At 40.5% G+C, this 22,470-nt stretch overlaps 1 protein-coding gene across 5 annotated transcripts; it reads right to left on the reverse strand.

Annotated features, from left to right (window-relative positions):
* Nucleotides 1-12,854: 12,854 nt before the first annotated feature.
* Nucleotides 12,855-20,759, reverse strand: LOC121909160 (serine/threonine-protein kinase pim-2-like). Of its 5 annotated transcripts, none has more exons than XM_042429588.1 (12): nucleotides 19,261-20,759; nucleotides 17,935-18,030; nucleotides 16,412-16,927; nucleotides 16,089-16,183; nucleotides 15,948-15,995; nucleotides 15,428-15,649; nucleotides 14,694-14,874; nucleotides 14,393-14,566; nucleotides 13,847-14,267; nucleotides 13,615-13,724; nucleotides 13,275-13,354; nucleotides 12,855-13,159 (listed from the first exon to the last, which is right to left on the reverse strand). In XM_042429588.1, exons 2-9 carry the CDS (start codon nucleotides 18,002-18,004, stop codon nucleotides 14,176-14,178), a joined length of 1,398 nt encoding a protein of 465 aa, XP_042285522.1. In that variant the 5' UTR covers nucleotides 18,005-18,030; nucleotides 19,261-20,759; the 3' UTR covers nucleotides 12,855-13,159; nucleotides 13,275-13,354; nucleotides 13,615-13,724; nucleotides 13,847-14,175. The 5 variants fall into 5 exon arrangements, with proteins under 5 accessions (XP_042285522.1, XP_042285523.1, XP_042285525.1 ...); XM_042429589.1 differs by having other exon boundaries at nucleotides 17,935-18,037; XM_042429591.1 differs by lacking the exon at nucleotides 17,935-18,030 and having other exon boundaries at nucleotides 19,279-20,521.
* Nucleotides 20,760-22,470: the final 1,711 nt, after the last annotated feature.

Genomic DNA, 22,470 nt, shown 5'->3' on the forward strand with positions numbered 1-22,470 from the left:
CATTTAGGGTTTTTAGCAGTACTGAATGCAACCTAACTTTTAACCTTTTATTGATGTTTTTAAATGACATGTTCCTATTGATGTTCAGAGTAAAAAAGAGAAATAGAAAACATTAAGTTCACCAGGCTAAATCACTGAGTAGCATCAAATGCTGTTCACCATAATATTAGCAAGCTGCATGATTGGCCAGTATCAGATATTTCACCATGTGCTAACTTGTAAAATTCACTATGAGAAAGATCTTTTATCTTTTCCAACAAATTTAAACATCTTTTTCTTAGAGATTTGTTATCATGCAGGGGGCACATGTATGAAGGTCATTGTGTTATCTGCTGTAGGCTGTTCTTTTTCAATAATACACAGGTTTTCTTGACATCCAATTTTGTCAAAAATTCCCATCAAAGTTCTTCTGTCATGTCACCTTGGTTCCTTACATCCCTCTGTGTTGATGGTATTGATTTCTTTCACCACATCTCTGTTGAAATCAACACGGCCTTTGCCCATTTCCTTGAAATGTTGCTTCAGAAGAATGTCAGCATATCCGTCCCCATAGTTCCATCTTTGGTAAATACATACGGTCCAGTTAGTTTATCCATGTGAGGCTAGCATAACATACTAACCATATATTATATGATTGATTGTACATTTAACTTGTGTTACAGGTTTTGCTTCTGTCAATCACATATCAAAAGCAATGCCCGTTTAAGTATTTCATATTTGGTAAATTGAGAACTGAACTTCTGACCCAAAAAATACAGTAATGGAACAGCAGAGAAGTACTGATAACATTGTTCAGAGCTGATAGCAAGGCAAAGTTAACATGTCTTTAGATATAAATGGATGAATTTGAGTTTTCTATAGCTTTAACATTGCAGTTATTACACTCCCGACAAAAGCACAAACTGGTCTGTTTACATGTATTGTATCCACAGTTGGCTTCCTGTTATCTAAGACAGGAACAAAATCTGAATAACTGTCAAAGTATTGGATGAGCTAAGAAAACTGTTACAATATGATACTACCTGCTTAACAGTCTGTTCACACATATGGACTGAAAAGCTGGGACAGCAATAGGATAATATTCATTATGGATGAGACCTGGCTTTGCAGCCCCTACTGAGCTAAAGAGATTTGAAAAGCGCCCAGCTACACTACAGGGGCAAGATGAGAAAGGCTCAACGCAAATGCAAATGTCCTCTGACGCAGTGCGAGTCACAACCAGCGAGAGCCAATCACACTCGTTTTGATTCCTGTGGAAAGTGAAGCACAGAGTTGTTTACTACTCCAATCCACTACGTGAAATAACAAAACGAAATAACAAAATGGAAGAAAAGCTGATCGTTGTGATCTCTGATTTCTCTACGATGTGTATTTAACAAGCTACTGGGACCGTCAAAGAATGACAGTGTGGAAACAAATCACCGACATTGTTGTTGGCCATATCAGACAATTCAGACAAATCAGACAAACAATTACTGTCCAGTCGGCGCAGAGTATGAAAATTACTTTCTCAATGCAACACAAACCTAGTTTTGTTGATGTAAATGTACTGCCTGTAAGCACGTTAGCATGCTGATGTTAGCATTTAGCTCACAGTCTAAGTACAGCCTCATGGAGCTGCTAGCATGGCTATAGACTGTCTTGTCATTTGATAAACTACTTTAAATCAAATGACTCAGTTATTGAAATGTATCTCTTTAATTTTCTGTTGATTGACTAATTGATAAATTGACTGTTGCATTTCCGCCACAGCTGCTAGCTTGCTGCTAGCTGCCCCTCCTTAACTGACAAGACACTGTCATGAAAACTTAAGGTGCTACTGCTACCTTAGCTTGATACTGGTTCAAGGTGTGAGCACAAATTAAACTGTCAGTTACAAGTACAACTTACTAAATTATTTGCATGCACAAACTGATTACTTGTTTGATACATACCAGGCTCTGTAAATTGTCATAGAGATGCACAAATGGTGAAAAACCTTTAGTAGCCAGCAGTTAAGGGCATACATGAACAAATAACCATGTTTTTTCCTGCTGAAATCTACCTCTGTTAATCCCTTAATCCCTTAACCTTGTTAAGAAAACCAGGTTTCTCATTTACATGGCATTTCAGAAATTAGGTTACTGCCGAGAGCCGAGAATAATCAGATTTCTTAAGTGCATGTAAACGCAGCGAGTGTGTGACAGAGCCAGATCAGAGCAGAACATTTTGTCAGCCTGACACCGAGGTGATGATTAAGACTGAGGTGTCAACAGGCTGTGGGTTGGCCAGACAGTATGTGTGTATGTGTGTGTGTGTGTTTGTGTTTGTGTGTGCGGTGTGTTTAGGGGTGGTGTGTTCATGAGCATGCCGTTTGCGCCTGACAACACTTCCTCTCCAAATTGCACGTGCACACACAAACACACACACACACACACACATATTCAGCTGATGAGATGTTTTCTGAAGGGCTCCTCCTTAGCAGAGGTGGCACAAGCCTTTTAGCAGCTACTTATGACCCTCCATCCCCTACAATACACACTCACACACAGGCTCCAGGCAACGGACTCTCTCCCTCCCTCTTTATTCAAAGCTTGATTTCTTTTCATCAAGTCTGTCTCTTCCCCTTTTCTCATCTCCACCTTTCTACTCTGCTGGATACTCTTGTTTGTGTCAAATCCAATCCCTCTTTCCCTCCCTAGCCTCTATATCTCTCTCTCCGCTCGTCCTTGCATCTTTGTCTTCTTCCCATTATCCTCTCTCCTGCCTCTTTTCTCCTCTTGTTCTATCTCTTTCACCACAGACTGTCTCTCTCACTCCCCCTTTTCTTCGTGTCCTTTTCTCAATATCCTTCGTCTTCTTAAGTCTTCCCCTCGCTCTTTCTCTGTCCCCTATTCTCTGCTCTCTTTACAGCTCTCTTCTCCTTCTGCTCCTCTCCTCCTCTGCGACCTCTCACCCTCTATTTTCCCCTTGCCTTTCTCTCTCCCCTTTTCTCTTTTCGCAGCCCTTTTCTCCTTCACTCTGGGTGTCAGGGCTTTGTGGAGGCTCTCAGCCCCCAGTGGGACATCCAGTGGGAGAAAGAGCTACAAAACAAACTCTAGGGCAGGGGAGGGAGGGGGAAGAAAAGGAAAGGAATTTAAGGAAAGAAGGAAGAAAGGAGAAAATGAAGGTGGTAAGAAAAGAAGGATGGAATAGTCTGAGTCCCATGTGACGTAAAGAAAGACATAATGCTCATCTGGGCATGTTGGATCATAACCTAGCAGCTCCTGCTAGATTTGTATTTTAGCTTTTTCTTCTTGTTGAGAAATTTCAATTGACTACAGCGTGTCATTTAAGTTGAGGCATATATTAGTACAATTACTTATATACTGCTTGTTTTGATTAGTCTAACTTGGTTAATTACGGTTCCAATAAGCTATTGAAAGCATTCTTTTGCTGAATTTTCCTTTGCCTACAAGATATCCTGTAAGGGGCCCATAGAGTCAATAAATGTCTACATGTATTCATGTTGTTGTACCCATATTGACACCACACTGTAAATCCAGTTCTGTCTCGCATAGGCTCCACCCTCTACTGGACTCTATGGGTAATACTCTCCTCAATCACACGCAATCGCCCACAGAAATTTTCATATACGTAGCTGGCCAATCAGGACCTGCCTACCAATTATGTGTCTTGCACACTATATAAGCAGCATCTCACTGCTGCTCACTATCAGCAACGGCGAAATCAGCTCACTAATCTTACCTCTCTGCAGATGGAGAAGCTTGTTCCTGCCCGTCGTACCCCAGTCTCACTGCCGCAGCTGCTGCCGGGCATCTCTTCTGCTTCGCGTGCCTCAGATGGGACCACACAGAGAACGTAGTCCCGTCCCTCCTGTTCAACGCCAGAAATGGTGGGGCCATTTTCGGCTGGTTTGCTGTGACAAGAGCGAACCAGAGCTGGATATTGATCTCCGCTGCAAAGATGAACCTCTCACTTCATCTGGCCCGCCACTGCCACCATCGCTGGATGCCTCAGCTTAGACTCTCCAAGCAGCTTCTCCAATGGATGATGATGATAACGTCTTGTCTCTCTGCAACTTTGCTGCTGACCTTCAGAAATCTACCGCTGACTTCATTTTTCCCGAAGATTATGGCGGTAGTGGACCTGTTCGCCAGTCAAAACAACACCCACTGCTTGCTCTGGTTCTCCCTGACGCCGCTAGATGATCCACTGTTGGGGGTGGACACGTTTGCACACACACCATGGCCAAGGAGGCTGCTTTACACCTTTCCCCCTTATCGTCTCATTTCTCCACTGCTGCTGAGACTCAGACAAGAGTGGCTGTTGGTCATCCAGATAGCCCTGGACCACCGTTCGGCACTGTGGTATGCAGAGATGACCCAGACGTTGGCGGCCCAGCCCAAGTCCATCCCTCAAGTGTGGGGGGCTCTGTCCCAGGAGGCGGGCGCAATAGGCATGCTGCCCACGTTAGGCCAACCTCTCCAGGCTTGGCTCCTGAGGGGGCCAGGCTGATGCGAGCTGGACTGTCTGCACAGGTGGTGCAGACCATCCAGGCAGCCAGAGTGGGATCCACCATTGCTTGCTAAAAGGCAAAGTGGTTGGGATTCCAACACTGGTTCGAAGAGAGGAGATTGGACCCCCTGACATGTGCAGTGGGAGAGGTTCTCTCCTTTCTATAATATCTGGTGGAAAATGCCTTGTCTCATGCCACTGTTTAAGTGTATGCAGCAATTGTTTCCTCCTGTCATGAAGGTTTTGGCAATAGACCTGTCTTCGCCCACGCCCTCGTGAAACATTTCTTGCAGGGGGTTAGGAGACAATGGCTGGTGATGCATGTCTCTGCCCCCCGGTGGGAACTGCGGGTGGTGCTTGAGTTTGATTTCACGGATTGTTGATTTTCTCAGCTGTAGAATCCAGCAGGACAAAGTAGGTACGTCACTGATGATGAATGATAGGCCTCGACACTTTTGATAAGTGTCGCCCAACTAAAAATGACATATTTTCGACAAAAAAATGTACTTTTTAAAGAAATTGCTATTTTTTTCATATCCACAACAAAATGCTCCAAATGATTTATTGTGCTTTTATTGAAAGTGTTTTAACCTTCTCCATCATCCTCTGGTTTGGCAACGCTACTGAGGCACAGAAAAAAAAGAGAGTCAGAAAAACTGTACCAATGGCCAGTAAACTGTTAGGGATTATGTTACCAAGTATTGAACGCATCTACAGAAATAGAATGATTAAGAAGGCAAACAACATTGTTGGTGACCAGAGGCACCCCATTGCCTCCTCATTTGAATTGTTGCCATCTGGCCAGCAATATTGCCACCCTCTATTCACTAAAAATAGATTCACGTTTTCATTTGTTCCACAAGCCATTAAGTTCTTAAACAGGTTATGCACTAGCACCTTATCTGCCATGCACTTTGACCACTCCTTCCTGGTCACAAAGGATGTCCAGTTGGTGTGGCCTGTCTATCTATCTATATATCTATCTATCTGTCTATCTGTCTATCTGAGTTATCTTGCTAAGTTACTTATCTGTATATACATTTCTTTTTCTAAAGAAATGACAGGATTGGGATTATTTTTATTATTCTCCTGTCTGGCGCCCAACACTTTGAAGAACTATGTAGTTCCTCTATGCTACAGTTTAACCATACCTTACCATACCACACAACAAATTGCTGGAATTATCCTATTAGCACATTGTCGCATTTTAGAGGGAAAACAAGACTTGAATAACAATTTTCTGATGTTAAATGATCCAAAGGAGAATGTGGTGCTATGTATTTTCGCATTTCCAGTTTTTTTTTTAAATCGCCTTAGATTACTGAAAATTCTTATTTCATTATATTGTATTACTCATTATAATATAAATGGCCATAACTATCATGTAAGGACTGTAATGGTACTGCAGACACCCTGCACAGGAAACTCATTTAATTCGATTGTAACAACAATTTCATTCTTTTTCAGACGAGTGACATCACAGATAGAAGTGGCCATAATGACTAGCTAAGATTATTGGGGAGGCCCTATACTTACTGCAGTAACAGAGGCACCAAAGCCAGTGTCATGGTAAATCAACTGATGAGACAATATTGTGGAGATAAGAATGAAAAGTGAAACTAAAGGTATAAAAGTTGAAAGAGAATATAGAGCATGTTTTTTACGTCCGACTCCAGCCCTGTGCTTGGCTCTTTTCAGTCCAACAAAATGGACTCTCATCAAATGACATTGATATTTGAAATTGTGGACGTTACTCCAAACCTACAGAAATCAAACAGTCTGTCGTCTATCCTGTCGTTCTTTCTCCCAACCACCAACTCTCTCCTTTCTGCACATTTCTCTCTCTGTATGGGCTCATTGCGCCCTGATTGGAGTGTGTATGTGTGTGTTTCTGTGATGTCTCTAACGTACTAGGGGGTGATTTGAAGTGTGTGTATGTGTGTGTGTTAGGAGTTGATTTCACACCCAGCAGCCTTATGGTCTCATCAGCCACCGTATTGGCCAAATGGCTTATGTGAGTTGAAGACATTGTTCTCCTGGTGTGTGTGTGTGTGTATGTGTGTGTATGAGTGTGCAGTAAGTGTTCCCATTAGCTGTCGTGGTGCTTGCGTAAATGCATCCCTCTGTTTGTGTGTTCGTGCGTTGTGATTATTTGTATGTGTATATGTCTGTGGTGCTCCTCGCTCTCTAATTTGCATGTTCAAACAGGATTAAGTGTATTGAGAGAATCAGCAATAAACAGTTCTTTGACAGGAGACAAATAAGGCAGATTAGCATTGCAGATCAGATAACGCAGAGAAGGGCAGCTAGCTCTCAGCCTGTTAACGTCTTTGTTGTGTGTGTGTGTGTGTGTGTGTGTGTGTGTGTTTGTCACCATGTGAACAAACTGAAGCTGGACAACAAGGTGTTGGTAGCTCAAGGTACTAGCTGTGATGATGGGTCCTTTCTCAAAAAATGTAGAATGGTTTCATTTATGGATATGCGGCGCCATGCGGAGACCAAAAGAAATGTGATCAGTCAGCTTGAGCTGTTTGTGATTTTACCATTCTGCTTCTGATGATGGTGATTATAGTCGATAATTAGGCTCAGTAATCTTTTGTCCAATAAATAACACAAGATGAATTTCTAGCTCTCAAAGCCATTTTCACTGCAAATCTTTTTCCATGACATTTGGTGAGCACATAGACCGTGGAGTTTGGAATCGCTAATTAGTCACATGAATCACATTGAGGTTACGTCACACATTTAGTATTGTGCTTCCATTTGAGGACATGTGAGAGACAAATTAAAAAAGCAATTATTAAAATCATAGAGACCGAGATATCATGACTTTTACTCCCCAGTATGAGTAAGGACTGATTTATGCTCAATCAGAGCTATTCTGTAAGACATGTTGCCTGACCACATTGGAAATTAAAGTGTTTATACTTATTCCGAACAGCGAAAGGCGGAGTGAAAAGTTGGTCGTCATAGAGAGGAGAGAGACATGATATTGCTTAAATATGGGGATAATGGCACACACTTTCAGACAGGTTTTCCTGGAAAGCATTCATAGTGTTGAGAGAGAGACCTCACTACCGAAGCCAGATAAGCATGGTGCAAAGTGGTTGTGAATGTCTGATTGTTGGTTTTGAAAGTAACAGAAATGGCCGCAGCCCCCCAAAACCATTGGAAAGGTGTTGTGTGGTTGGGGTTTCCCAGGCTGTCCAATCATCCAACAAGCAGTTCCAATGAAGTATACTGGCCCCCTGCTTGGTAAATACCCATGTCTTTCAAACTCCACACACAGTAACACACCTTATGACTGGTAAACTGACCTTTGAAGGCCCTTTAAGACATACACCCCTTTACGTTAACCTGATGGCAGTTTAACGAGTCAGCGTCATGTCTGAATAAGAACCCTGGTAACTTAAATGTAAAAATCTAGGTCGGACCAGGTAACATTTCCATAACACAGCTGAAAGCCGTTATTTCACCCTTGCAGTGCGATGAGGGCAAAAGAGACGACAAAAACCTTACAACCACAGTTATAATCTGACCTGCCCTCTGTCCCTATATTTTTAATTTTCATTAATGCCAAGTGCATGGACTATCCTGCAAAATGTCCCAACTTAATGTCTGTAACTTAACGTCTATACTCGTGTACTGTTGGACTTTATAAAACAGGCAGCAGAATTTGCTCTCTAATAAGTGAAATTGATGCTAAAATGTGTCAGTGGATTCACTATGAGTCCCTTGCGGACACAATGGTCATTAATGAAGGCTTCAACAGCAAAATAAGTTTAAAATTCATCAGTAATGCAGCCATTGAAAGAACAAAAAAAACGTCTTCCTCCTCTTTATCACAATATTTTTATCTTACTGCTCTGTCTCTCTCTACTCCTTGAGCATTGTCTCGTTCCGAAAATATCCTGTCATGTCTGAATAAAGCTGTGAGGAACATTAACGTCGAAGACACCTTTGTTTAAATGACAAAAAGTCATGACTTTAACAGACAGATGAAGCCAGCAATGTTGCATATTTTATGTCAGAAAAAGGCTTGTGTGTAAAATTGGTGGCAAGACAATTAATCATTTTCAGCCATAGCTATGAAACTGGCAGAACAGATTTCCAGCAGCATTGTGACATCTCAGTGCAAGTCAGTGGACTGACACTTTGCACAAGAGAATGTGGGATTTCTAATGACAGACAAATGAACACATATAAACAAAAAGTAATTAACCAATCAGAGCTGTGAAATTTAGGTTCTCTGTTTGGCCATCTGGTCAATGAAATCTGACAAGCAGAGAAAATGTGTGCATGGGTGCTTCTCTGTGAACTGTATATATACTGATACACGGATAGTTGCATCTGCTTGCATGAGAAGATGTGTGTGTGTGTGTGTGTGTGTTGTGTCCACCTCAGGTGGTATTTCATCATCATGGAGACCTGCTGTAAATAATCATAGTGATCACACATTATTTACTAGCAGGCTTGTCCTGTCCTACACACACCTTCTTTTCTCTTGCTCTTATACCTCTTATAACCCCCACAAAAAAATAAAGTTCAACATCAAATAGAAGTTGACTGAAGTGCCTACACCAGTGTTTACATGTAAATTACCATGCCAGAATTAAATTTGAGTCACGGAATATGTCTTCTCAGTGTCTTGACCATAATGATAATCTAGAGAATGGTTCATATTGAAACAGTTTTATAGTTACCCACAGGTTTCTTACAGGATGGGAAAAAGCATACAAGCTAAAAAAAAGCTCCCAAAAATAAAAGTTTGTTTCTTTTAAGTTGGGAAAACCACCGCCAAATATCTTGAATCTGTCTGCCCCTTGTGATCTTGACCTTAGACTGTGACGGTCTATGAATAGCAAACTAAACATCCACAGAAAACAAAATATCATGTAAATCTCTTGACAATACACCCCATATTACGTAACATTAGCAAGAAACAAACAAAATCTGCTGTCACTTTCATCTCTCTTAGACTTTTTTGGTAAGTAAGTCATCACAAGCAGCAGCTGAACAAACTAAAATGATTTTAGCTGGTAAAACGCAGCTCACGTTTCAGAGGTTGTCGAGCATATCATAAGGGTGCACCGGAGAGAATCCAGCTTTAAACTCTGCATCATTGCCTGGCTGCACTCTCTTCTTCACCTCAGCCACCACTTCCATCTTCATTTCCCCGAGCCATCACTTTAGTCTCAGTCACCCTCTTCTCCCTGCTCCACCTCACTCACTACACTCCATCATCCCCACCCAGTGTCCTCCCATCCTTCCCCCACTCCCCTCACTGTGCTGTTGATGCAACTAACCATCACACACTCTGAAAGGGATCTCGAATTGTCGTCCCAGGAGTGTGTGCGTGTGTCTGTGTGTGTGCATAACAGTGTGTGTCTGGGAGGCGGAGTGGAAGTGTGATGATCCATAGATTCCAGACTACTGCTCGAACGAAGGTACCCTGGGTGGGGCCACATGCTCTATGGCCCCCCCTACTAAACAAACACACACACACACACACACACGCTCCATATGAGTCCATGGCGTGGTAAATGTAGCACCAGATGGCTAGCACTCAATCTGAGGAGGTATCTCTGTGACCCTAAATAAACCCAAGTGGGAGGCTGTGTGTGTGTGTGTGTGTGTGTACCCACAGCAGTATCACCATAAAAAAAGATTGTATTGTGCAGCAAAGCATAGATTCAGTGTGACTCTGTGTTCATGTGTGGTGTGTCTGTAAAAGTCTTTGCTGGGAAAAGGTTTCAAAAATATAAAGAAATGTTGTATGCTTGTTCTGGTTGAAAGATGTTATAGAAACACTGAAAATGCTTTTATTGAGGGAAACATTGTGTTCAACAGGAAAATACTGTTCTAACCTTATACTGTTTGGAACATATTCATTTTTATACCTACTTCCTGGGCCGTTATATACTCATTTTAGACTGTGCAAGAAGGGTTAAAAAGGACATATTATGCTTTTTGTAATTTGTTGTGATTTATACACTGTTCAGCATTCATCCTTCCATTTTGGATACTTTCTTTTTTCTTTTTTTTTTAACCATACCATGTTTGATAGGCATCTGTCAGCTCTGGCTGGCCAACATGACACAGATTCCAGTGAGAAACAGCAGCTACAGTAGCAATGATAACGCTAACACAGACTACACAAAGTTAGCTTTACAGGTAGTGAGAAATGAACCATGTGTGTCCCACACTATCTGTCGCAACCTGGCTCAAAAGTGTTTGACAAAGGAGGGAGACCACACATAGTCCTTAAATAATGCAAAAATGTTTGAATTAAGTAAATTAAATAAGAAAATACATTAGCAGGTCAATATGTACTGTACCAGTCAAAAGTTTGGACATGCCTTCCCGTTCACTTGGAAGAGAAAGCGTGTCCTAACTTTTGACTAGTACTGCATGCAATGTCTATGTGAGTGGTGACGAGTGTGTGGGTGTATGGATGTGCAACACAAAGCACAAACAAAGAATGTCAGTTGGCAGGCCAGGGGAAGAGAGTGAGAGGATCTTACAGGTCTGATTTATAGACTCCTGGTGTGACTCAGGTGTGTTGCAACCTCCCTCCCCTCAGAATCTCCCGTCTCAGCAGCAGCTTTGGTGGCTAGGAGCAATTCGAGAGGAAGGGAAACACAGAGACTGCAGAGGACAGAGTAGAAAAGATGTTACCATTAATTGAGTTGCAAAGAGTTACAAAGGTGCATGGGACAGTCATAATATTATATTTGCCCTTAATGTGTCGGATGTCCAATTTGTAAAGCTGAAAAAACAGAGAGTACCGTATGAGCCTATGATTTAGGTTCTGCAGAGAACTCAAAAAAGTGAGTGGGTTGTGGTCAGCATGAATTACAATTGGCAATCCAGAGTCCAGGTCGACATGAAAGTGCCGCAAAACCAAGATTAATGCAAGCGCTTCTTTTTCTACCAGTGAGTAATTCAGCTGATCGGAGTTGAACTTCTTGGAAAAGAAGCACCTGCTCTTATATGGCTTGCATGCACTTTTATTGTTGAATTTACGTCTGCTAGTCGTTCAAACAAACCATGAATACGACTTAGATGGTCCTCCCAGGTGTTACTGTACCAGACCACATCGTCCAGATATACAATGTAGCCCTCAAGACTATTAACAACCATATTCATGAGTCATTGAAATGTAGCTGGTGCATTATGTAAGCCAAAACCCATGACTGTATAAGATAACAGGCCAGATGGTGTTGAAAGCAGATACTTCTTGAGCTCTTGGCACCTGCAATGGATAAGAATCAGGCCTTGCCACAGCATTGACTATGTGGGGACAGATTTTTCAACAAGCAAACATGGAGAAACCCAACAGGAAGAGGAAGGTACAGCAATGTTGTTATCAAGCATGTACTTGACTTCACTATCAATTATCTTTTGATTCTCTTCACAGACTCAACAGAATCTTTGACAAAGTGTTTTGGCATCGCCCACATTGATGTCATGTTCAATCAAATGTGTTTTTGAATGTATGTCCCCAAATAAGGATGGATAACTTTTTATCAGTTCAGCCAACTTATATGTGATTTCTGACTAAAAAAACAGACTACAGGATGTGACAAGATAATTAAGAGTGCCTGTAATTCTGGTGCATCATAGTGTTTTATGACATTTATGACAAGTGCAGCATCTACTGTATGTACACAATTATTATATTCACTAAATTAAAGACCCGTAAAGATAACATGTATGATATTTTATTAATGTTTTCTCTGTCCACGCTGGAGCTCTGCTTAAATTCTCTCTCAATTTAAATTTGAACCTTAAAGAAAATCATCTTGTGTACCTTTTCTTCTAGTGTTATGTCATAAGGTATACATCTAGTCAGATTGTGCAAATACATTGATGTCAGGAGCTCTGTATTAATTTATACATACTGTATTATACATTTGAGGCAATTAAATGTAGGCTGACAGATTACTTGTCTCTGTCTGTCTTTGCCAGTCATAAAACCTGGAGTAGCTCTTTCAGAACTTTTATATCAGCTCTAAGGTTTTTATATTTTGGAAATGTATCTGTTTTAACATTTAAATAACAGTAGTTCATCATTAAAATACTCATCTGAAGGTTTCCACTATTGAACTTACTTTATTTTTTCTTTGGACTTTGCTTTCATGTAAAGTTTTTATTTTCAGATGTTCTTTCAGTTGGATTTCTCAGATGATCATTTACTATCATCATACCTATTATGCTGGTGAAATCATAGCTGCTTACATTGTTGCTGAGGTTTTAAACAGACAGCTTCCAGCAGATTCTTTAAAAAATAAAAAGTGAGATGAGCATGCTCACAGTGTTCTAACACAGCCTTACTTAAAATTCACACCACCACATCAACTGAAGATTGATTTATTTGTAGATCGAACATCAGCTATAGTTCTTGACCCAGCCCAAGCTCTCTAAGAAGACGAGGAAAAACTTCTGAGACTGTATGGAAATTGGAGAGATTCCCTCCACATGGAAGGCTGGGCAGCTGGACAGTTTCATGATCCATTTTTGTTGCTGTGTTTTTTCCAGTTTCCTCCCTGGTATTAATTTTCCATTTCTGAGGATGCAGCAGGGCACACAGCAGACAGTGATGGAGGTCAGGTGGGCTCCAGCGCATCTCAGCAGAGAGAGAAACAGTGACAGCAGGATCCTATGCAGAGAACAGACATCACAGAGTATTGTTCAATGCTAACTGTTTCCTGCAATGTGGAGATTGTGTGGTGCTGTCCTGACAGTGATAATGTGTTGTGGTGGGAGGAACAAACCTGAAGGTCTCGATGTCCCGGTGAAAGACTCCCTTGGCGTGCATGTCAATGGCTGCATCCACCAGCTGCCTCAGGATCATCTGAGATAGAGAGACATAGACATACAGTAGCTGAGAGGGACTGTAAGGCAGTACTTTCTCCAGATTCTTGGCATGGTGGAAAAGTGTCTAAAATAACATTACGGGGCAAAAATGTACAGAACAGTTCCTCAAACTTTAAACACTGCTGAACTATCAGTCTCAATTGTCTTTCAGAAGAACTGAATTGAGATTGACTAACACTAGCATGTTCCTGGCTTGCTATCATGTTAGCTGTTATCTTGCCAACTACAGTAGTTTACCAGTCTAGAAGGGATATCGTGGCAGATTATCCAACTGATTCTAGTGGACATGCAGTCTTGAGCATGAGGGCCAACTTGAGAATGACGTCAAACAGCCTCCCATTGCAAACCTAAAGAATACAAATGTATACATGTTGAGTGGTAAATGAGGTTCAATTGACGTAATCCAGGCAGTATTTGGTTACCTATACAATGTATTTGCAAATGCAAATTGATTACATATGAATGTTACTTTTAGGCTGGACAGCTGGATGGCTACAGGATCCATTTTTGTTGTTGCTGTGTTTTTTCCAGTTTCCTCCCTGGTGTTAATGTTCCATTTCTGAGGATGCAGCAGGACACACAGCAGACAGTGATGGAGGTCAGGTGGGCTCCAGCGCATCTCAGCAGGAGGAGAAACAGTGACAGCAGGATCCCATGCAAAGAACAGACATCACAGAGTATTATTCAATGCTAACTGTTTCCTGCAATGTGGATATGTGTGTGGTGCTGTCCTGACTGTGACAATGTGAGGTGGTGGGAGGAACCAACCTGAAGGGCTTAGATGGGTGGAGGGCTGGATTATGTGAGGGCAAGGAAGGACTGTAGCTCCTGCAGAGTGGCACGCTCCATTGGGTTTCTGGCCAGACACATGTCCAACAACATCTTGCAGTCTAAAAAGTAAGAGCAAAAGCAGGAGATCAAGGTTTAAGGGGGCAGCTACAGTACTCTGTGAGGGGAAAAAAAACATATTTGCTTTCCAGAAGAAGATACTGTCTGGTATGAAACTGTGTCTTACCTTGGGACAGCTCACTGTCGATTTTAATGTGGTGGTGGATGAAGCCTGATGTTGAAAAATACTCTCTATCATTCAGCAACGAATAGAAGAGTGCGCCCAGCTGCCAGACCGTGGTGGGACGAGCCCAGTATGTGCGACAGTCAAACCACTCTGGAGGGGCATATGCAGGGGTACCTAGAACACACAGCAACAGAGAAATGGAGGAAGACAAAGACAGAAAGTGAGAGAGAATGAGAAGGGGGCTAAGCTTTCTTTATACATGAAAGTTATTATTCTAAAAATTGGCTAATGGATGTCATACCACAGAAGGAATGGAAAGACGTCTTTGTTGAGAAGCTGCCACAGCCAAAATCAATCACCCGGAGTCTTGGGGCACCAGTTGAAGAACGCTGTATCAGGGTGTTTTCTAACTTGATGTCCCGGTGAAAGACACCCTTGGCGTGCATGTCAATGGCAGCATCCACCAGCTGCCTCAGGATCATCTGAGATAGAGAGACATAGACATACAGTAGTTGAGAGGGACTGTGAGGCAATATTTTCTCCAGATTCTTGGCAGGGTGGAAAAATGTCTAAAATAACATTATGGGGCAAGAATTTACAGAACACTTCCGCAAACTTTAAACACTGCTGAACTGTCAGTCTCAGTTGTCTCTCTAGCATGTTCCTGGCTGGCTATCATGTTAGCTGTTATCTTGCCAGCTACAGTATTTTACCAACTAGCCCTGTGAGTAGTCCCTACATCACCACTCTCTAGCAAAGCCTATTTCACAAGGATGTGTGGATGTGCAGTTCAAATCACACCAAATGTGATAAATGTAACTTTTCAGTTGTGGTTTGAACCAAATCAAACAAGCTTTAGTCTGCAGCCTAAAACACTCTACTGAAAAAGACAAATGAAATTCAATCAAGTGTTGACCTTGGCTGCAGTATTAGCCAGAGTGACTTTCCCATCAGGTAAGCTCTGCTCTAAAGGATGCCAAGAACTGCTTTTCTACACACACATACACAGGAGCATCCTCCATATAGCCTCAGTACCTTAGCCTCATGTTCCGGCAGGGAGCCTCTGTTGATTTGGAGGTACTTTTGGAGGTCCAGGGAGTAGGCTGGTCTTTCCAAAACCAGGATTAACTCATGTTCAAGAGCATACCAGTCCAGAAGGGATATCGCGGCGGATTGTCCAACTGATCCTGGTAGACCTCCAGTCTTGAGCATGAGGGCCACCTCCAGAATGATGTAATACACCTTCCCATTGCAAACCTCAAGAAAACAAATGTAGACATGTTGAGCGGTAAATGAGGTTCAATTGAGGTAATCAGGCAGCATTTGTTTACTTATAAAGTGTATTTGCAAATGCAAATTGATTACATATGAATGTCACTTTTAGGAGAAAGAGATATAATATAAATATAAATATAATATGAAATATAAGCAGCTGCAGAACTCATAGCTTGTCTGTTTTGCTCATTAACATTAGAGCAGTGAAAAAAAAGTTTAACATTCAGGGAAAAATTCTAGTATCAACAGTTTGTGTTTGACATTAGATAAAATCACTCACCACTCGTTCGCGCCTCACCATATCCCTGGGAACATGCTTGATAGCCACCTGCAAGACAGAAATACAAGTCCTTTGGTTGGCACTTTCTGAAGTTGTGGTGATGGTATAACGTGTATATGAACATGTGTTTGTAAGACTTACTGGTAAAGAGTCCTCTTTACGGAAGCCAGCATACACTGAACCGAAGCCTCCCGAACCGATCGGAGCTTGCTGGACATACTTGTTCTCAAATTCAGCTACACACAAACACACATGGAGAGATTTATTTTACTTCCTCTGACATTTTTACATCCAACCCTTCTCCTAACCAATCGTGATTTTATTCTAAACCATAACCCTGAATACAAAGGCCAGACTAAAAGTAATCTCTTGTAGAAGGTGCAGGCAGAGTGTCTTCACTTAGCTTACACAGCAGTGGCAGCACACAAACTAATCTTTCTCTAACTTTCTTTCTATCAGCCTACCTCTGCTAGTGCTTCCTGAGGAGGCCAGCTCAAAGACTTTCTGCTCTTCCAGGGAGGCGTTGTTAAAGATATGGCTGATGATCACTTTCTCACTGGATCCACTAGAGCTGGATCCAGTAGAGCTAGAGCTGGATCTTGTAGCACTGGATCCAGTAGTGCTGGATCCAGTAGAGATGGATACATCAGCGCTGGATTCAGTGGGACTGGACACAGTGATGCTGGTGCTGTCGCTACACCTCATCCTTTTTGCTGATGTCCCTGCGTCGACACTGGCCTCTCTCTTGCCCCACTGTTTCATGAAATTCTCCACTGATCCTTCACTAGGCCTTGTTTTTTTCCTGGGCATCTTTCCATCATCACTAGCCCTTCTCTTCCTCATATTAACACTCTCCTGCACCTTGTTGCAGGGTTCAGTGGAGCAGGTGATGTTGCAAACCTTGATCTTTTTCATGGGTGTTGCTGCAACATCACTGTCCTCCTTTTTTCTCTTCCTCACATTGAAATCCATGTTGTTCTCTACAAATGAGAAAAACCCTGTGAACATTTTCCTGTACTGCACACGCTTCATATGCATGATGACCTGTCGGGGTTGTGCACTTTGACATAAGAAACATATAATGAACTTGGTGAATAATTATATCAGTACTGAACAAGAGGTGATGACAATAAGGGGAAGAGCAAAGTAAATAAACAAATACAAGACTTCAACCCCTCTCAGACGTGCACCTTGCAAGTTAATGTGTGGGCAAGTTTAACTGTCAGTCTCATGTTTGAATAAGCCCCTGAGTCACTTTTCCATCAAAGTCTAGATCAGACTTAACATTATTTTTTAACACATTCAACACATCTTGTCAGAATTGAATGCAGTTACATAAATGTAAAAACTGCAGCAGCATAAAGTGAGAGGTATTGATATTATTTTTTGTGACAAATTTAATAAAATGTATTTATTAAACCAAAAAATTCTGTGCATTTTAAGTTAGCCAACCAAAATGTGTTTTCAAAGACTTTTTTCCCTCCTTCGTGTATAAAAGGCAGGAAACTTAAGACATAATCATCAGACCATCAGTCATCTTAAACATAGTTTGGTTGGTGAGATGATGATAATGGTGGATGAGAAAATAAGTTACAATAGGAGTTCTACTAGTGGTTTGATTAGACTAGTGAGAAGCAGGGACTGTGTATCTCTGTAAAATAAGTTTTAAAACCCATCTCTTTATATCATTATTTTCTGAACAGCAGTGTGTTATAAACCCTCCACTAAAGCTGGACCTAAATGTTGGACCGTTACCTGACAGAATTGCCTTGTTTGAACCAAAAGTTTTTATTTGATAGTTATATCATTATATTCAGGTCAGCAAACTTTTCTATCAAGTCACAGCACAGATGTACGTTACAAATAAGTTTTCAGCATTTAAATAAAACTCTCACCAACAGGACTCTTATGTACAAATCGAGGCACTAAATCAGAAATGATACCCACACCTGATAAATCATATGGATTGCCACAACTTCACACTTACCTCGATCTTTTGTCATGAACTTTTGTGTAGACGTAGAAGACATGGCGTAACTGTTTCGAACGAGATTCATTTGACGATACAAGCACCTGCAGAGAACTGAAGACTGTGTACTGATCAGAGTGTGAAAAACAGTAACATACTAACTGCATTTGGAATGGAATGATGCCATGACTGTGACATCATAATGCTGAAGAATCTGAAGTAACAAAGGCAAAGAGCAGGCAAAATTCCATATTTTTATTTGAGTCTAGGTGACTAATTTCATCCCCCTACCACAGTAACTACAGTCCCACTTTACCACTGGTCTTCATATTTGGAATAAAGTCTCATCTGGGGAGACATTTAGTGTATCTCTGCTTTTGTGCACGAAAGCAAAATAATAATAATCAGTCTGAGAGCAAATCCCTACATGTTAATGAAATGGGCTATTAATTTGTCTTTTCTTGCCCTTTTAACACATTTTCTATGTAATGTGTGTGTATTTAACACTATCATCTCAAAGCTTACAAGCAAACTTTTAAGTATTTTAAGAAGTGAATTTCTAAACAACTGAGTCAATTGTAGATTAGGATGGATGATTAGTGTTTTTTAATGAATGAATGTGATCCGTCTGATCCATGTGCACACTGTGGTTGTTTTTATCAACCACTATGGTTATAGAGAGAGGGGTGGTGTGTTGATTGAACCCAAAAAAAAAACAACTGTTTTTATGCGGTCAATTTCATGTTCAATAAAATAAATAATTTGAGTTTACTTTGCATAACAAAAACATGTTATTACAACAAGAGTTGCAGTGTTGTGCTGAACTCATTTCTTTTGCTTCCCTAATATAAAACTGGCTCAATTTTCTGTGTTTTTACTTATTTTCTAGTACACGTAGTTTACTAAAAGTTGCAACATAAAATCTAAAGGTTGAGTACAACTTCGATTTCTTTGCTTGTGTAACATAAAATCTTTGTGTAGAAATAAAACCTAAATTTCTGTTACAATATTTAAATCAATACAACTTTAATAAATAATGTCAAAATGCCATATATTGTTAAAGTCCATGTAAAGTAAAATCAGAGATTTCTTTTGAAACAAATTATATATGTTAGTAAATAATTGCTGAAAATGTGAAAAGACTGTGAACTATGTAGTACTGAATTGTGGAGTTAGGCTGTTAAACTGCTTTTCACAGTTTCTGTGTTTCTGGTTTTGTTGGGTGTGTCTAAAATGGCTGCACCATGAAGTAGAGGCGTTACTAGCATAATCCCTCCCCCCTCAACAGTATATAAGAGCTAGAGCGCTTTGGCTTCAACTGGGTGTGTAGTCTGTTGGCAATACCTTCACTGCAAGCTTAGCATTAGCATCCTGATGTATGCTGCAGTCACAACAGTAGATATAAACTCTCTGGGCAGATAGAAAGTCCACACGTAACTATGAGATATTCTCGGTTAACAGAGCAGTGCCTCTGTATAATGGCATTGTCCATGCACCAAGCTTTGTTAACATAAACGCATAGTCCACCAGGCCCCTCTGGTCTTACCAGAGTCATTAGCTATTGTATCCGCCCTGAGGATGTAGCAGCCCGTTAGCTCAATTGGCGCTATCGGGGATGCTGCTGTTAAGCCACGTTTCCATAAAAATCATGAAGTTGCGGTCCATAATCCTTTTATGAGCGGTGATCCACAGTCGCAGTTGATCCATTTTGTTCACCAGAGACTGTACATTGGCGAGGAAAATGCTGAGTAGAGATAGCTGATGAGGAATTAGCCTTAGCTTAGCCGTTAGCAGTTGGGCATGCCCTGTTCTGAACTGGCCGTTGTGCTCTTGAAAGAAAGTTGTGGATTCCTCATTTAAAACTACATGTCACGCAATGAATAAACAGACTCAATGTTTCCCAGTGTCTCCGTCATCACGCTGGACATAAACAGTAGCACAAGATTTCTCCCACTCCTGCAAATATATGTGTAGCGTTAAACATTAACAGCTAACGTTAGCTAACATGTGATAAGCAGCACAAGCAGCTTAAACACTGTATGGTATAAGTATTAATACACGTTGTGTTTTAAGTTTACCAGTCACACACTCTCCAGGCTCCTGGAAGCGGTCAAAATTATTTTCTCTGGTAGTTAGCATTTATAAGACCACCTGTCTTTTTGAGCTCCTTATCATGTGTGACATGATGTGACTATGTGGCAGCTTGAAATATTTTTTCAAAGATGCTTTGGACTCATGGCAGAAAAACACATTACACGAGCCTTCAGAAACTGCTGCAGATTAAACTGGACTAACAAAATGCTTTTAGGGCTGACTGACTCTAACACACTCACTATAAACAGACTTTTAGACACTCGTTAGCCTAGCGAGATTAAGGCTACAAACAACCTGTAATGCAGCACTTGGCGTAGGAGTTGGTTTTACACATCTGATGTAGCTGTTAGCATAGTGTGTGTGCAAATTACTAAAGACCAACATGCATAACCTGTTAAAAATATTCTCTGTGGTTAACTGTTGACATCCTAACCAGGATATTGCTGTGAGATCTGACAGAGATTTCAGCGCAATGCTACATTAACACACACACACACACACACACACACACACACACACACACACACACACACACACACACATTTCTCTGTAAGCAGAAAGCCACTTCTGAGTTAAGACAGATCAGGAGAGTCTGTCGGCTGTTATGACTCAGCTCTCATCCGAGTCTCCCCTTGAGAAGTTTTTCATCAGTATGTTTAATGTTTAATGTGTAAGAAAGTGTTTTAAGTCATTTTTGTGACTGCTTCTATGATCTCAGACTCAAATGCTAATAGTTGCACGGGTGTTGAAACTTGTTCAGATTCATTTTCATCACCCTTAGCCCATTTATAGACTTTATTTTATTGTTAAAATATAACAATAACGATTAATATAATGCATTGTTCACATTTTTAAAAAATCAGTCAGACAGCATTTTGTGGAAAAGTCAAACATTCAGTGTAATTTTAATAAACTCAGTACTGTTTTTCAATACATCGATTCCTAATTGTTGATTGTATACTGTTTTGTCTTCACACAATGTAATTATTACTTACTGTCATCACACCATTGGTTTTGACCTTGGTACCCTACATTTTGGCCGTGATGCCCCAATAAATTTGTATTTATCAAAGGCCATAGTGGCCTTGCCATAAAATTCCAGGCCTGCAATAACGTGTCTAAATTAACCTAAAACTATGAACGGCACTGTCAGGTGTTAATTCAAATATTTTGATTTATTTAAGCATGCTTCATCATTACTGTTTGTTTTGACCATTGAAGCTAATCAACATTAATTCGACTGAGAAAAAAATACTTGTTGATTAAATGATGGGTCTTTTTCTTTTTTCTATTTTTTTTTTTTTTTTTTTTGAGGTTTTTTATCATCTCAGTAGTGTTCCATATGGTTGAAGTATGTATGTTTTAGTGTCAAAATGCTATTTTCCCATGTGACCTGACGTAGGTTTCTGTTTCAAATGGAAATGCCCACTCAGTCGTTAGTACTCTCAGGTGTTTGCTCTGCTGTTGGAGCAGACACACCCTCCATGCTTATTGTACACTGTCAGTGAGACATGAAGAACCCTTTAAATGTGCTCAGCAATTGATAAATATGAAAATTGATAAATATGATCTCCACAATGTCCTCTAATGTGTTCCCACCTAACTCCCAAAAACATGTACATTAATTTGGCTCTATGTTTATGACAAATGTTAAATTATTTTTTGTAACATGAAATAATGTAACCATCACTAATAACGATGGTGTGTCAGAGGATTCTTTACTCTGATAGATTTGTGAGATAATAATTGAGAGTATTTAATCAAAGTTGTAACTGTAAATGTTTGTGCGTATTTTTTAGGACAATGTAGACCGAGGCCCAAACATTAAGAGATCTGCTGCCAATGTCTCCATCATGGCTGAAAGTGAGGATGTAAACATGGTGCTATTCCATTCTTGTGAAGTCAAGGTCATCCTTGTCTTGCCGAGTACTGAGTGTTGGCCTGATCCACTACTTTAATTGTATGGCTTGCTGTATGTCGTCCAGGTTGGTTACTCAAAAAGCGTGAATACTTCACTAAATGTGGATGGAGAAAAATTGACACTTTCCTCAAAAATTGAGCTATAAACTACAGAAGTAGCGTAACACACAAGCATTTGTGTTAAGCTGTTACAGTCATAATTTTGGTCTTAATATCCTTCACTGAGCTGTCATAATGGGATTTGCAATGTGCACAATAAAAAAAGATACACTTATGGCCATCTTTTAAACTTGTTTATGTTCATAATTTGTCTTACTGTATATATTATTTTGTGTTAGCAGTGAGAATGTAAGACAACTTGGAAATTCATATTCACAGTAAAATGTTCTGAGACACATAGTTGAAAGTGTTTTTGTAGAATACACCTTTTCCCTAGTAGAAAAATGTGGTCATGCTAACTAACACCATTATCATGTTAGATGTATTCATTTTTGAGTACAATGACATTTCCAAAATGTATTTGAGTTTTTTTAGATGATT

Source organism: Thunnus maccoyii, chromosome 12, assembly GCF_910596095.1.
Source record: "Thunnus maccoyii chromosome 12, fThuMac1.1, whole genome shotgun sequence".
NCBI lineage: Eukaryota > Metazoa > Chordata > Actinopteri > Scombriformes > Scombridae > Thunnus > Thunnus maccoyii.

Coding starts and splice junctions, on each gene's coding strand:
- LOC121909160 (XM_042429588.1), bottom strand. CDS start 18,004: ATGAATCTCGTTCGAAACAGTTACGCCATGTCTTCTACGTCTACACAA. Junction 14,567..14,693: donor GTCTTTCCATTCCTTCTGTG/GTATGACATCCA, acceptor TGTGTGTTCTAG/GTACCCCTGCATATGCCCCT. Junction 14,268..14,392: donor CGACAGTGAGCTGTCCCAAG/GTAAGACACAGT, acceptor CTTACTTTTTAG/ACTGCAAGATGTTGTTGGAC.